The sequence below is a fragment of the Podarcis cretensis genome (genome assembly GCF_951804945.1).
Source record: "Podarcis cretensis genome assembly, chromosome: 9".
Classification (NCBI taxonomy): domain Eukaryota; kingdom Metazoa; phylum Chordata; class Lepidosauria; order Squamata; family Lacertidae; genus Podarcis; species Podarcis cretensis.
In genome coordinates this window covers 52155901-52171019 of record NC_137178.1, presented here as the reverse complement: position 1 = coordinate 52171019, position 15119 = coordinate 52155901, and the positions used below count along the sequence as shown (strand labels likewise).

Sequence of the window (15119 nt, the reverse complement as noted above, 5' to 3'; positions counted from 1 at the left end):
CGGAGCAAGTCTTTGGGCAGATTTCCACTTTTTTTATCTTGGGTGCCAGGCCTCTGGTTATCCAAATTTGGTCGATTCTTGTCCATGTCAGTTGGGCTTCAGAAAAGAATGTTCCTTCCCTTCCTAGAGGGTTCTTTGTTCTCCAAATGTCAATCAAGTCCATGTTGTCAGTCATGTCAAAGAATGTTTTCGGTAGTCTGCCGTCTTTTGCCACGTTTTGGCTATGTGACTTATCCATGTTGGTTGATACCACTCCATTCAAATCTCCCATCATGATGATGTTATCATAGTCCAGATAATCCAGCATAATCTCGTGCAGCTTCTTGTAGAATTCCAATTTTCCCTCATTTGGCGCATAAATTCCTAATAACAAAAACTTTTCTCCTTGGGTCTGGATCTCTATTGCCAAAATTCGTCCTTGTTCATCTTTAAATAGAAATTTTGGTGACAGGCTCTCTTTTGCATATATCACCACACCTCTTTTCTTTACTCGGTCCGATGAAATAAATTCTTGGCCTAATCTTTTATTTATTAACACTTTTCTGTGTAGCCTGGCCACATGTGTTTCTTGCAAGCAAATAACGTCCAATTGTTCTTTTTTCAAAATATGAAATATCCTTCTCCTTTTCTCCGGGATGTTGGCGCCATTTATGTTCCAACTCAGAAGTTGCAGAGACATCCTGGTCAAATCTGTTATTGTTCTAATGGTGGTATCTTTTTATCCTGGTCTACAGACCCCAGAGGTGTAGATGTAGGTTCAGGCTGTGGTCCAGCCCCTAAGGGTCTTTCAATCCCTTTCTGAAGGTCCTCTCCGTACGAATTCAAAAATTTATCTCTGTCTTCAGCTGTTTTAATTTTAATCTTCTTCCCCCTAAATGTAAAAGATAATCCTTGTGGAAATTCCCACCTAAAGATAATCAGGTTGCTCCTCAACAGCTTGACTAATTCAAGGTAGGTAGATCTAAGAGCCAAAAGTTGTTTAGGAATATCCTTGTAAATCTCTGCTCTTTTATCCAAAATTTCGAGTGACTTTCCGTAATGTAGTCCTAGTATTTTATCCCTTTCCTCCTTGGATCTCAGGGTAATCAAACAGTCTCTGGGCTTGTCCTCCCTTGTAAGTTTTCCAACTCTGAAAGCAGTCACAATTTTAAAGTCCTTTTCCTCCTCCAAAGGCCACCACTTGGAAAATTCTTTTGTTAAAAACTCAGTTAAGTTCCCTTGTTCGTGTTCAAGTTCTGGTATAAACCTCAATTTTAGGTTGTTTTCCCTGGCCCGAAGTTCAATCATAGACAGATAGGCCTGTTGTTCCCCAACCTGCTTATGGAGTGGTCTCACCTCCTGCTCCAATACTGCAGTTCTCTGAATGGCTTCCTCTGCCAATCTCTGATTTTCTACAGTGGATTCAGATAAATTGCTAATTGCTTGAGCGTTCGAAATAACTTGTTCAGTTAACTTGTTAACAGAGTCTCTGGTCTGGTCGATCTTTGCTGTTTGTTCATCCACCTTTTTATCTAGGCCTTCCAATTTTTCAAGTATTTTGTCTAATACTGAAGCAGTTCCACCTGCTGCCATATCTTCACCCGACAGCTGCTCACTTTCTTCTGGTTCCAAAACAGCAGGGACCGATGATCTGCGCGGCTGGGAAAGTAAATTCAAAGTTGTTTGCTTTTTTGCTTTACCCGCTCTTGTTTGTCTCCCAGTGCCGCTCATTCCACTTCTGTCTACGAGTCAAGGTCAAACTGAGTATGTTCTCATGGGAATCCACAAGCCCATGAGATAAACAACCACATAGGAGGAAAGGAAACCAAAAGGAAAGTCACATATAATTGTAAATCCAAAGATCCTCTAGGGGGAGTCCACTTGTATTGTAGGGAAGAAGTCAAATTAATAAATATCAGTTATTAAAATTTTCCAAACTTCAATACTTTAAAAAGAATGTCCAAACAACCTTCAGCAGTTGTATTTAGCAGAGTTGGTCTCAATATATAACAATGTCTCAATAAGTGCAAGATGTAACAATTCAAAGCAACAGTTCCATTTAGGCTCAGCTAATACTGGCTCCAGTAACAAAATATCAAAGTCTTGCAATCTGACAGTTCTAGTGTCTAGGCAGTCCGACTGCCTGGGATTCTTTATCAATTTGTAAATCCAAAAGTGGAGGTATCAGACAGTTCATAGATTAAAATAAAACTTTCAGAAGTTAAGTCCTAAAGTAGCTTAAGTAGATGTGAGAATTGATTATCCTTTGACAGCTCTTCAAAGGCTCCAAGCGTCAAAGCCTTTGCTTTAGATCTTAAGCAGTGACAAGAGACGGACTTCCTGGTTGCGTCTCTCGTTTTTAGCCAAATTAGCGAAGATTTTGGTCCCAAACCTTATCTTTTCTTGTCTTACTCACGAGTTGTTGGTTCCAAGCCGAATGATTCCAGGAAAAGAGGACAGCGCTCGCCGACAGCAGCTACGCGGCTTCACTCCGCAGAAAGAGCGATTGACTCACAGCACCGCACCCCCTTCTACGTTCCGGAGCCTCTTACGAGGTCCCTTCAACGTTTCGGGGAGCGCTCCTGGTGCCCGCCGAGTCCCACGGCCACAGGCTTACGCTGCCTGTGGTTTTCCGGTGTGGGTCTCCGCTGCGCCGTAGCAGACGACCCGTTCCTGCGGAGCTCCCTCTTCGCAGTTAGAAGAGGGCAGCCATTGCCGGACGCGCCGCCTCCGGAAGTCGTTACATTTGAATCAAAGTGGTTGGGAACAAAGTAGTTATAAATAACAAAGTAACAGACTGTTGGGAAAGGAATATTAAGTAACCAGAATCCCCTTAGGGGGAATTCTGAAACGTTGAACGAAATTTTCAGGCATCTCTGTTCCTGTGACCCAACACAGTATCCATAGCTACTTGGGACTGGCTAAAATGTTTGCTATCTTTCTCAAAAAGGATTTTGAAGGATTGGTGGAAGAGTTTCTCTCTTTACTGGAGTCTGCCACACAAGACAAACCACTTCTAATATGTCTGGATGGCATAGATGAATTATCAGAGGAACATGTTGCAGATTTTCCTTGGATACCTCCTGAATTACCAAAGAATGTGTATTTTATTGTTTCCACATGCACGGAATCAAGTTTTTCATGCTTCAAAAAACTGGAGGTAAAGCGATACCTTATTCAGTTGTTGTTTTTCATTCCACACTTTCTCAAACAGTGGAAAATTCCAGGGCAGTTTGGTAGGGTCAGTACCGGAAACTTTCAGCACAATCCTATCCTTGAAAGAAAGTCCTGTTGAAATCAATGGGTCTAAGTCCCACATTGATGTGTACAGGATTGCAACCTTAAGGGCCTTGATCCAGTCCACCATGAGCACAAATCCTCATGGATTCCCACATAGGGCTTAGAACATTGTGCCCCACCTCATATCCTTAGGGAAAAGTGAGAGTCGTGCCCTAATCTTGCTTTCCTTGAGGAAGTGGAAGAGGTAAGTTGGCTGGGGATATAAAACTTGTACCCAGACCTCCCATTCCATGTAATAATAGACTAGCATGTTGAGTGCTCATGGGCATAGGCCTCAGAGTGCATCCTGACTCTGTTATGCACTATGCAGACCTTTCTAAATGTGGGTATTGCTGTACCCACATTGACTCATTGGATCAAGCCCATGGTGCTTTTGTGGTATCTGTTTGTTTAAAGCTTGAGTAATTTATTTACTGAATTTATATTCTAGCTTTCCTCTCAAAGGAGCCCAGGGCAAATAGGAAGGTATAGGTAAGAGAGTGTTAGATTTATAACAACACTCACCCCAAAGCAACAGCAGCACCCTGAAGAGGGAGGACTTTAGCTTGTAAAAGCTTTCTTTCTTTGGCCATATACAAACTTTCTTGGTGTGTATACACTTTTTCCTCTATGGGTTTTTCCACACTGGAGCAAAATGTGGATTTGCACTAGCCTGTCTCTACATTAACAGAGGGGCATCTACATGACACTTCCCCTATCCCAGTGTCATCCTGTACGCTTTCCCTTTTAAATGCAGTGTTTTTCCCCCTATCCTTGGAAAGTCCAAAAAAGACCAGAATCAAAAATCCCTTCATTTAAGGCAGCCATTTCATTCTATGTCTATGCCAGAATTCCAAGGCCAGTTACGTCTGTGTTTTGTACCCCAACCCTTTCCCAATATCTGATGTGAGTCAAGAAAGGTAAGACACAGGAGAGTGTCAGATTTTGCTCTAGTCTCTCTTTGATCTGTCTAGTCTAAAAAGTAAAGAGAACATGCCACCTATCTTTTATAGTCAAACAGCCACACAGGTGTTTAGTATTAACCCTGAGTCTTGATTCAAAACTTGAAGATCCAACCTGTGGAATCCTGACAGAGATTTATAGGTATAGTTATCTGCCCCACAAATCTGGCTATTGGATGAAGAAGTGCAGAAATCCAGTGATATTAAATCCTTTTTTGGTTCTTATATTTTACGGTAAATAGGCTGTCTTGTATTAGGCTGGCAAAATGACACCAACTCAATCAGGCCTGGAGACAATGATCAGGGGCAGACTTTGGTCTTTCAAATTTCAGCAGCACCCCCATCTTTTGCCTACCTTTTTGTGCATGCACTACATCATAGTTTCAATGCTGCAAGTGCCCTAAATCTGCCTCTGATCTGATAACTGGGATATGTTTCTTTTCTCCAGAAAATAACAGCGAAAGAGAATATTTTACAAATACCTCCTTTGACATTTGGAGAAATCAGTGAGATGATCGGCTCCTGGTTAGAAAAGGATTGCCGAAGACTTTCCCAGCAACAGCATGATCGCCTAATGGAAGCATGCACAGCCTGCCCAGTACCACTCTTTGTATACTGTGCCTATAAGGAGTCCTGTTTATGGACATCTTTCACCCCAGAGGCAGAGGTGTGTCTTCCTCAAAATATACCTGATCTGTATTCATGGACACTGAGCAGAATGGAAAAATCCCACGGAGAGCAAGTTGTAAAAAAGATGGCAGCTTATACCACACTTTCAAGAAACGGCATTACTCAGGAAGAGCTGCTCCACCTTATGTCAACGGATGATGTGGTTATTAAGGAAGTAGCTAAATTCCAAAAAGTCTCAATTTCAGCATTCCCGCTAGTGCTGTGGTTGAAACTTTTGGATGATTTTGGAGACCACCTGAAAGAGCAAAGAACTGACCACACTTATGTTTTTAATTGGGCTCATACAGCTCTGAGACATGTCTGCATGGACAGATATCTCAGAACACAGGATTCCCAAGCATCGCTGCATGCCACCTTTGCAGATTATTACCTGAGTAGAATTCCACATAAACTCATTGAAATGTCTGCATTTCAACCTTTGGCCTGGACTTTAGAAAAAGAGTCCAAGATCAGCTACACCTTTAACGTTCGTAAGCTCCTTGGGGCTCCGTATCACCTCATCAAATCTAAGAATATTACTGCCTTAATCAAAGAATGTCTCTTTAATTATGAGTTTCTCTTATATAAAGCCTGGGCTTCATCAGTTATCAGCATTGAAGCAGATCTAAGAGCAGCTATCGATGCAGACAGGTAGGCTTACAGCAGTAGAACACAACTGTGAATGTCTAGAGCTTATTTTACTTAATCACAAACCCTCATACTTACAGCCTGTAATCAACTAATCTGGTATGATAGTAGGGCCTGCCCAAGAGATTTGGCTGCCTCAGGTGAAAGACAAAATGGTGGTGCACTCCATTTTTCAATGTGGTGGCCACTGACTCTTAGGCCTCATCTGCACTATATATTTAGAGCAGTTTGATACCCTTTTAAACAGTGGACCCAGCTATACAGCTGCAAATAAAACACTTTAAATGTGTTGTAAAGTGCAATATACAAATGTGACACTAGATGGAAACAGTGAGCTATGCCAAATTCAACGTATTTTTTAAAACTTTTTTAAAAAGGGATTTTCACAACGTTTTTTAATATGTGTGTAGATTCCACCAGCCACAGCTTATCCCAAAGAATTCTGGTAACTACAAAGAATTCTGAGAACTACAGTTTGTTAAGAGTGCTGAGAGTTGTTAAGAGACCCTTCTTCCCCTCACAAAACTATAATTTTCAGGATGGTTTACAGCCAATCCCTCTTCCCATTGAACTCTGGGAACTTTAACTGACAGGAAAATAGGGGTCTCCTAACAACTGTCAGCACTTTAAAAACTAGTTCTAAGTATTCTTTGAGTGAAGTCTGGACTGCTTAAAAGTGATATGATCCTGCTTTCAATGTGTTGTACACATGGGGCCTTTCTTTAACACAGGTAAATTGATCTTCATCCCACCTAAGGGCAGCAGGCTAGCTGAAAGGTGGGCACATATTGCTCTATCTTCCAAACCACTTCCATTGTTTATAGAACTGTTCAGCAATCCATTTTGTTTAACAATCAAAGCTACATTCAAATAAAGATTCTAGTTACATGCTAATCAAGTTATTATGAGTTTAGTTTCCATCCTGCCCCTCAGCTGGCCTTTCATTTCTTAACAATAAATAGTTGAGTCCCACAGTGTTTCACTGTAAAAACCACTTCTCTGTAAAACCCCCTCTAGTGTTTTATTGATATTAGAGCAAGGAAACTCAAATGTGATGTGATTCGTGCCCCCTTGCGTCCTCCACAGGACTATACGTGACTTAACTTTATTAAGTGAAGCGCTCAAGTTATCCAAGAAGGTTTTACTACAAGACCCTTGTCAGATGGCTTCACAGCTTATAGGCCGCCTTCATCGTATTGTTGCAGCAGATAAACCAGTGGCCCCAGGTACTGAAAATTATGAGATTTAGTTTTTTAAGCAAGTATTTTGCATTTTCTATATTTCTGATATTTTGTTTTGAGCTCCAACCATTATTTGTCACTACGGGGACTTAAGCATCCAAGACAGAACCCAGGGCCAGCCCAGCCATTTGGCAGAGTGAGGCCACTGCCTCAGGCAGTGGAAACCCCTAAAGTGGTGCCTCTGCAAACGTCGTCCCACCTTCTCTGCCACTGGAGCCAAATTTGCACTAGAATCTTTGGGGGCACATGAGATCTCACCCCAAATCATCGCTGATTCCATGCGCCACTTCTCCACAGGACAGGGTGGCACTTCCTGTTTTGCCTCAAGCGGCGAAATGGGACGCAATGGCCCTGGCAGAACCAAACTATACTTACATGTTTCCCGGAGGATTAGTCATGACCAGAGGCAGAAAGGAATACTGGAGGCAAATGTAAGGATGTAATTGAGGGCTGGGGACCTTTTTCAGTCTAAGGACTGCATTCCCTGCTGAGGAATGGGGCCAGTGATGGGGCCAGAGGCAAAAGTGGGCAACAATTACAACAAATGTAAATTTTACCTTTGTAGTCTAGTTTCCACACACACACACACACACACACACACACTCCTCTCTGTACTCCATCCAGGGAAGACTGACTCATTTTCAGAGTTCAAGGACACATTCCAGTCAGGCAAAAAAACATTAGAGGTGTGAAACACACACAGTGAGGATTGTGGCCTGAGGAGACTTCTGAGGGTCAGAGAGAAAGAGACCTGGATGGCCCCCTATTCAGCCCCTTGGCCTGAGGTTCTCCACCCGTAGGGATGGAAACATGCATTTTAAAACATTTGAAATAATGCAGAATTCAAGGCTACAGGGTAAAAAAAACACACCCTATTTCATATTTATTACAGTTTTAAAACCAGCTCATTGAATGACTAACATATATTATTTTGTGTTGGTTCAGGTGATCCCAAAAAATATCCCTATCTGCCAGCTCTTTTGTCCCAGTGTCAGAAATCTTCTATTCCTGTTCTTCTACCTTCAACAGCCTGCCTTATAGAACCTGGTAGACTTCTCTGCAACCTTCTGAGAGGTAAGGAAGAATAATATTAACCTTTTAGAAACCGTTTAATGGTGAATCTGTGCTGAAGTTCTAAGCCCTTTGCAAGATTTGCTAAAGACCGGAAGTTACGAAGTTTCTAGCAACTTTAGCTTGATGTCTATTCCCTATGTATATCATTTTAGCGTTGTGTCTATAATTCTTACCATTCAGTCCCTTCCGCATCACTAGAAAAGCAATCAGACCTTTCTTTATGGTTTGGATAGAGAGAGAAAATAATCACATTGTTTCTTATAACTTGTGTTTTGGCCGCTCTGCCTGTTTGCTGACATTTTGCTGCCTGAGGCAAAATACAAGATGGTGCCCATCCCCATTTAGAAAGTGACCCCCATTTAGAAAGATTTAGAAAGTTTCATGATATTGTACTCAGGTGGCATGAGACATATTCTGGCCTAAGTGATTATGGGCTTGATAATGGGTAGGGTGGTCATGTGTCCTATTCTACAGAGGGCAGTCCTCTGTTTGAAGGATGTCTCCTATTTGAAGGTCTGTCCAGACCAAGTCAGATTTAAAAATAAAGAGCTAAAAGAAGGGAAAACAGAGCCCTTGAAATTGTTCATCCACAGTTAGGACCAGGACTGTAGGCTGAGCAAGCAAGCATGATGATCAGCCTAGCCCAGTCTTCCCCAGCCCCCACCATCATGTACTTACATTTAAATTATTATGGTAATTTTTCCTAAATATAGTTTATGTTCTCTTTTTAATTATTATGTGGTTTTAATGGGTTTCTTTATTGTATTAACTGGATGTTTATTTTAATGGTTTGATGGAATTTTTTTAGTGTGTATTTTAATTATCATAGAATTATAGAGTTGGCAGGGACCTCAAGGGTCATCTAGCCCAACCCCCTGAAATGCAGGAATCTCAACTAAAGCATCCATGACAGCTAACCATCCAGCCTTTGCCTTAAAAAAACTTCTTATAATCAGTTTTCTAAACCGCTAATAAACCATTTTGACAAGTAAGTGGTATAAATTAATAAATGATGATGAACAGCTACCCATTTATCTGAGTTTTGGAGGAAGGTAAACAATTCTAATTGATTTTACTGAAGCTGCTTTCCCCCAGAGTGAATTCTAACATTTTACTCCCATGGATCCATAGGTCACTTGGACAGAATTGTAGCAATTGGAGAAACCCAGGAAGAACTCACTGTTGCAACAGTCTCCAGTGATGGCAGTCTGAAATTGTGGGATTTGAGGGTCGGCAAAGCTGTCTTCACTCTGCATGGAGTTGGGAATAATATCAGTGCAATTGCAGTGTGTCTGGAGAACAGACTGGTGGCTGTGTCTGACAAAAGCACCATTAAAATCTGGGATCTTTCCCTGGAAAAAGTGGTATATGCAACTGGCGAGTTTGTTGGTACTCCAATACTAACATCTGCAATGAATGGTCACCTCTTACTGGTGTTTTTTAATGGCAGCCACATGGTTAAGGTGAGGTGCTGTTTTTAAAAAATCACATCTGTGACAGTGGGTAGAATTATGTTCTGTGCACTGACATGGTTGGTTGTGTTTTGCTAGATTTTTGTGCTGTTATTTCATTGGTATTGTATTGAATTTAAGTCTTTAAGTTGTTTGGAACTGTTAGTCACCCTGTGAATCTTGGGTATGGGGAAACTATAAATGTAATCGATAATAAAGCAAACAAGACTTAAGGATTACTAACCTTTGAATCAGGTCTTATGTAGATCAGCAGACATTAACAGATATTTTGATACTGATGCTGGGATCAGAAGAAAGAGATATAGGATTCAAGCCTTTAATTGTATTCCAAGTGGCCTTACATAACCTCTTTTTACAGTTACTTTTCTTGGCTATTTTACAATTTGGGCTCAGTACTGAGAGCAGGAAAGGCATGCAGCATGGCTTTACATAGATACAAAGTGGTCAGCAGCCATCTCAAACCAATTCATTTCCATACTATATTATATTTCAGGTTTTTGATCTTGCTCATTCCTGTCAGCTACTCCATGAGGTATACCTTTCTACAGAGGAAGAGCCTACCTGCAAGACTAATTCCATTTTGGTATCCAAAAAATCAGTAAAAGATTATGTTCTCTGTGCCTTTAGGTTAGTAGAATGTAATTTATTGCATTAAAATAAATAGTAAACTCCTCTCTATAGAAAAACCCTATGCATTTGAGAAATCTTTCATAAAGAAAAGCCTTGTAGATCAACTACAAAACTGTTTAGTCACTACTTTGATGTATTCTATATGGGTGGAACTAGACATCGCACAAATACGATAATTCAGGCAACAAAGGCATTTCTGTTTGCTAAATGGAACAACCTCCCCTCTCCTTCTTCACACACTGTTCAGCGGATTCTCCAAACTCTCCAGAGTGGATTTGGGAAAGGCATGGGGGGAAATTTAGGGGAAGAAAGCATTGCGCTATCCAAAGTCCCTGCACTGGCTTCTGCTAGTGCACCAGCTTGGTGGAATCCAGCCCTATGTTCTCCAACACAATAGTTTTCTCGCTATTTCTCCCCATCAGTACCACAATGCCTTCATGCAATCTTTCCACCTGGTACCCCTCACATCTAGTTTTGGACTACAGCTCCTATCATTCCTGACCATTGGACGTGCTGAATGAGTTTGTGGCCTAAACAGCTGCCTTAATGTTTCAGTCTCAAACTACATGTCTCCCTCCACATTCCTAATTACTTAACAGGGGAATGTAGTTTTGGAAATGGTCTGAAACAGGGGCTAAAGAGAAATTAACGTAAGTCCCCAGAAGTTAGGGCAAGAACATTCACAAGCTGGTGTATCTTCCTGTGCAATTAAGCTATACAATTTCTCACACGCATCTGGTTGGCCACTGTGAAAACAGGATGTTGGACTAGGTAGGCCATTGGCCTGATCCAGCAAGCTCTTTTAATGTTCTTATGCTTTGCCATAGATATTTGCAAGGAAGATCTCTGTTGTAGGGAAATATTTTCCTGTGAATACGTTAGTAGAGAAACTGGGTTGTAGCTGACAAAGTCATCCCTTTTGTGGTGGAACTGCCCCCGTCTCCCCATTTGATGTGCCTCCCAATTCCAGAGGGTTGCAGAACAGGGTTGTTTTTTTTTGGGGGGGGGACAAATAGTGCAGGGGAGGGGAAGTTGCCTTGCACAAGGGGGAGATCTTGCATGAATGGAACACCCATTGGATACAACCCACTGGTTTTAGGCCCAGTCAGACTTGAGAAAGATAAACATGTATGTCTTTAGAAAATTAATGTTTCCTGGCTTTAATAATTTCTGAAAAGGAGAACAGCAACATGCCTCAAAAACTAGGGTCTTATTTGTATCTTTTCTTCTTGGTGGATTTGGATGTAAAATCAACATTGCCTCTTTTAGAGATTCCCATGGTCATTATTGTAAACAAATTGTGACTTTGAGGATGATCATTGCCTGTGTGGTCTTGATTCTGTAACATTGTGGCTTCCATAAATCTCTCTCCTCTCTTTTGCAGGAGTGGAAGTGAAGCCATGGTCTTTAGTGGCAAAAAGGGGAAAGTAGTTGCTAAGCTGAAAAGCCAAGAACCAGGGGCAGCTGCTGAGGATGTTGCTGTAACTAAGGAATACTTCCTAGTGATCTTCAGGTAGTACTTGGAAATGAAAGAACAACTTTTTCTACCCTCTTCCAACTGACTATCAGTTGACCATTCCGGTAATATGGCATAAAATCACTCACACCTGCTCATCAAAACTTTACATGTCTACACAGAAGTAAGCCCTGTTGAATTAAATGGGATTTGCTCCCAAATGAGTATAGGATTTCAGCCTCAGGATGAAGAAAGCAGAGGCAATGCACCAAAAAAAGTGTTAGGGTTAGGGTGGCCTCATCCCTGTCTAATTTTCACATATACTTCCTTTGCAAACCTATGATGCCTCTCCTTTTAAAATATTTACCTTTGATTATACCTAAGATGAATGTGAATATCACAGAGTTCCTCCTTAACTTAATCTTGCAAAGCCTTGAATATATATATTTATAACTTCAGGAGGTTTGTTAGGACAAAGCTTGAAAACCTGCCATTGCAACTTCTTTGCAAAATTCACTTTTTTATTAGTACTACCACTACTAATTCTCACTTCTAATTTATAACATTAAAGATATAGCTTATTGGCCCTTTAGAGTTCTATTGGTTCTATTTTACATGAAGTGAGAGAAGTAAGTAATTTGCTTAACGCCATCCTGGATTCTCTGTTTATCATAGATACATTAACATACTTTTCACAACACTGCTGTCCATGAGCATAAGTTTTCCTTCACTCTTCATTCATTACTGCTTTTTAGACAGCCAGAAATCACAATACGTACACCATACAACCCACCCATATTAGCTTTTACATTCCAGGTGTCCCTTCATGAAACAGTGTGAGATTGTGCATATAGAGCTCTACAACGTCCACACTTTTGCCTATGCTCACAATCTGAAGGGATGCTGCAATGATTATATTCACATTTTTGCTGTGAATCGTTTGGGCTCTCACCTGCTGGCATTCAGCCCCATCCCAAACACCAACACCACTGAAATAGTGTCGTGGAACCTGGAATCTGAAGACCACAAGCACTTGGTGAAGTTTCCTTCAGTCCCAGCTGGTGGTAAGTAGCTTTTATAGGAATTTCAAAACCTCTGTAGAAAAAGCCGCAAGAGGAACATGCACTTTTGTACAATGAAAACAAGGGGGAAATATAAATATATAAGAATTATCAGTGCGGACATTCACCAGCAAATGTCCAAATAAGGTTATTAGGAAATCTAAATACAGAGTGTGTATACTGTGTATATACGGACAATGACAATAAATTTATCTAATCTAATCTAATCTAATATTGAAGCCAGTATATATGCCACGAGTGGGGAACCTACAGCATGTGGCTCAGTGAAAAAGTTGTGTTTCATAGGTGTAGACAACCCATGTTTTTCTAGTAACATGATGAGAGTTTTATTATGCAATGTTGAGATTTTATGATTTATGGTTCTTTTAAATTATGATAAATATGTAGGTGTATGCTCTGACCTTCGGTACTGTTTAACATTCTGTGATGGAGACAATTATCTTCAATCTTGGAATTTAGCTTCCAAGATCAATGACCAGTCATTGACAGTCACTGCAAGTAAAGCCAAGAAAACAAATGGTATTCGTGATATTCTAACAATGGAGAACTATCCTAGGTAAGAAAGACCCACGACTCTCCTAAAAATGTTTTCGTTACTGTTTTAAATATTCTTGACAAACATCATTTTTTAAAATTCTGGCTATGCACTTTTCAAAAGTAGGTTTTGAAAGTAGCCAGTTTTTCAAAAGTAGCCAGGAAAATGCAGAGATTTAAATGCAAAAGACAGAGTTGTTGTGTTTCAGTGATAGCAGACATCTAAGGTACTTGATCCCTGAACAGCTTCCAAAATATATGCATTACTATAGGCAGGGCTGTTGTATGCTAAAAAGTGGCTGAGAGGGGTGGGGGGGACGACGACATGACGACATGGGGAAATTCTGTGTGAAATTAATTCCAGTTCTCCATCAAGAAAAGCAAAACAAAGAGAATCTGTATATATTGGTTTCTTTTGCACTGCTGACCAAGAGCAGAGAAAAGTACCATGGAGGATATGAAAATTCCTTTCTCTACTGACACCCTTCTTTTCATTTCTTTCCCATCATTCCTATCCACACTGTTTACCAGCGCAGAAATAACAACATTTGCACAACCTTTGCTATATATCAATAACAAGGCTATTCATTTCAATATTTCCCAAGGTATGCCATGTGCAGAAACACATGTCCAGGGGTCATAACAGTGTGGAACATCATGAAATCAAAGTGTAAACACAATGCTGTGAGAGTGGAGAGGGGATTGCTAGAGAATACGGATATAGTTCTGGTCAGAGACATGAAACTTTATGTCCTTACAGACAAAGGAATGGCCTCTTTTGCAGATCCTCCGAGACCCATTTTCCAGGTATTGAAGGCACCTCTGTCCTGTAAATACTGGTTGTTTGTTTTTTAGTGATTGGCATTTAAAGCTGAGGCTGTTCAGAAAGAACCTTGTAAGAAAAAGCTGAGACTGTTAAGAAAATGATTTGCACGTATATTTCCTTACCAAAAAATGTTTTTATGCCATTCCAGACTCTTTTAGTTTATGACCTCCTGAAAAAGAAGTATATAAGGAAGCAGACTGGCCTTTACATCATTCCCTGCCCAAATAACGAGTATAAGATCCTTGAAGGAGGCCTTCTACTTGGACTTTCAGAGAACAGGTAATATATTTACAGCTATTAAAGATAATACGGCTGTTTTCTGTTTGCCAAATCAAACGGAATAGTCACCATCAGCTATTAATATTGGTATGACATGAATTGACTAGATCAGTGGTTCCCAATTAGCTAATTACTGAGGACCCCCTCTTTTTCAAAAGCCAAGCCACGGACTCCCTACTTTTAAAAAATGTTATAATTACCTCTGAAAAGCAATTTTTTTGAACAAAATAAGCCCCTAATAAGCAAATGATTTTAGGTATATGAAAAAAACAGACTAGGGCGGCGCGATATCTAGTCTTCAAAATCGTGATATATCAGCAGCTAAACATGGGGATATTCTGATATATCACGATGTCTGAAATTGGAAATCAGGCAGGTGGGGTGCATGCAGATTAGGCATGGGGATGAAGGAAGGAGCAGCTGTGGAGATCGGATGGTTGGGGGGAGGAGAGGAAGCGGAGTCACCTCCACTGCATGGTTTGAGTGGGATGGGATGGGGATGGGAGATACATCAAGCTGCTGTCATTGGGGCAGCCAGCGGTGGCAGCCAGCGAAGATGCAGTCCACTGTGGCTGCTGCTTTCCTGCTGACTGAGAAAAGCTGCTTTGCCTCAGTGCCAGGGGAAGGTAGTGCCACGGTCCCTTGAAGTGAGGGTGACAAGCTGCCCTATTCCCCATGAGCATGAGGAAAAGGCAGTGCCGTGTAATCGGCTGCCCTGGTCTCTTTCAAAGTGAGGAAAGGCAGCTCAGATCAGCAGCATTATCAGCTGAGATCATTGTGCAATATCAGCAGTATCTTGAATTCAGCTGCCCTTAATTGGGAACCACTGGACAAGGCTGTCTCGTAAGTTTCCAAACTCAACCAAGTCATGCAACACACTGAGATTAAAAAGTGAAAGATTCCAGGAAGTTCCAGGGTTATTTTTCTGTTGGGAAAATCAAGGCACAGTGGAGGCTAATATCTTTAAAAAATATGGTTTATTTTACAC

The 15119-nt window shown here is 40.9% G+C and overlaps 1 protein-coding gene across 5 annotated transcripts in view; it reads left to right on the top strand.

Annotated features, from left to right (window-relative positions):
- Positions 1–15119, top strand: part of LOC307223696 (NACHT and WD repeat domain-containing protein 2-like) — a 49409-nt gene that overhangs the window by 24768 nt on the left and 9522 nt on the right. For all 5 annotated transcript variants that reach the window (XM_079989894.1, XM_079989893.1, XM_079989895.1 and 2 more), the window contains 11 exons: positions 2930–3139; positions 4669–5540; positions 6624–6763; positions 7724–7852; positions 8984–9315; positions 9818–9951; positions 11339–11467; positions 12227–12474; positions 12880–13048; positions 13632–13833; positions 14001–14131. In XM_079989894.1, the coding sequence (XP_079846020.1) occupies positions 2930–3139; positions 4669–5540; positions 6624–6763; positions 7724–7852; positions 8984–9315; positions 9818–9951; positions 11339–11467; positions 12227–12474; positions 12880–13048; positions 13632–13833; positions 14001–14131 (2696 nt within the window). The remainder of the gene's footprint in view (positions 1–2929; positions 3140–4668; positions 5541–6623; positions 6764–7723; positions 7853–8983; positions 9316–9817; positions 9952–11338; positions 11468–12226; positions 12475–12879; positions 13049–13631; positions 13834–14000; positions 14132–15119) is intronic.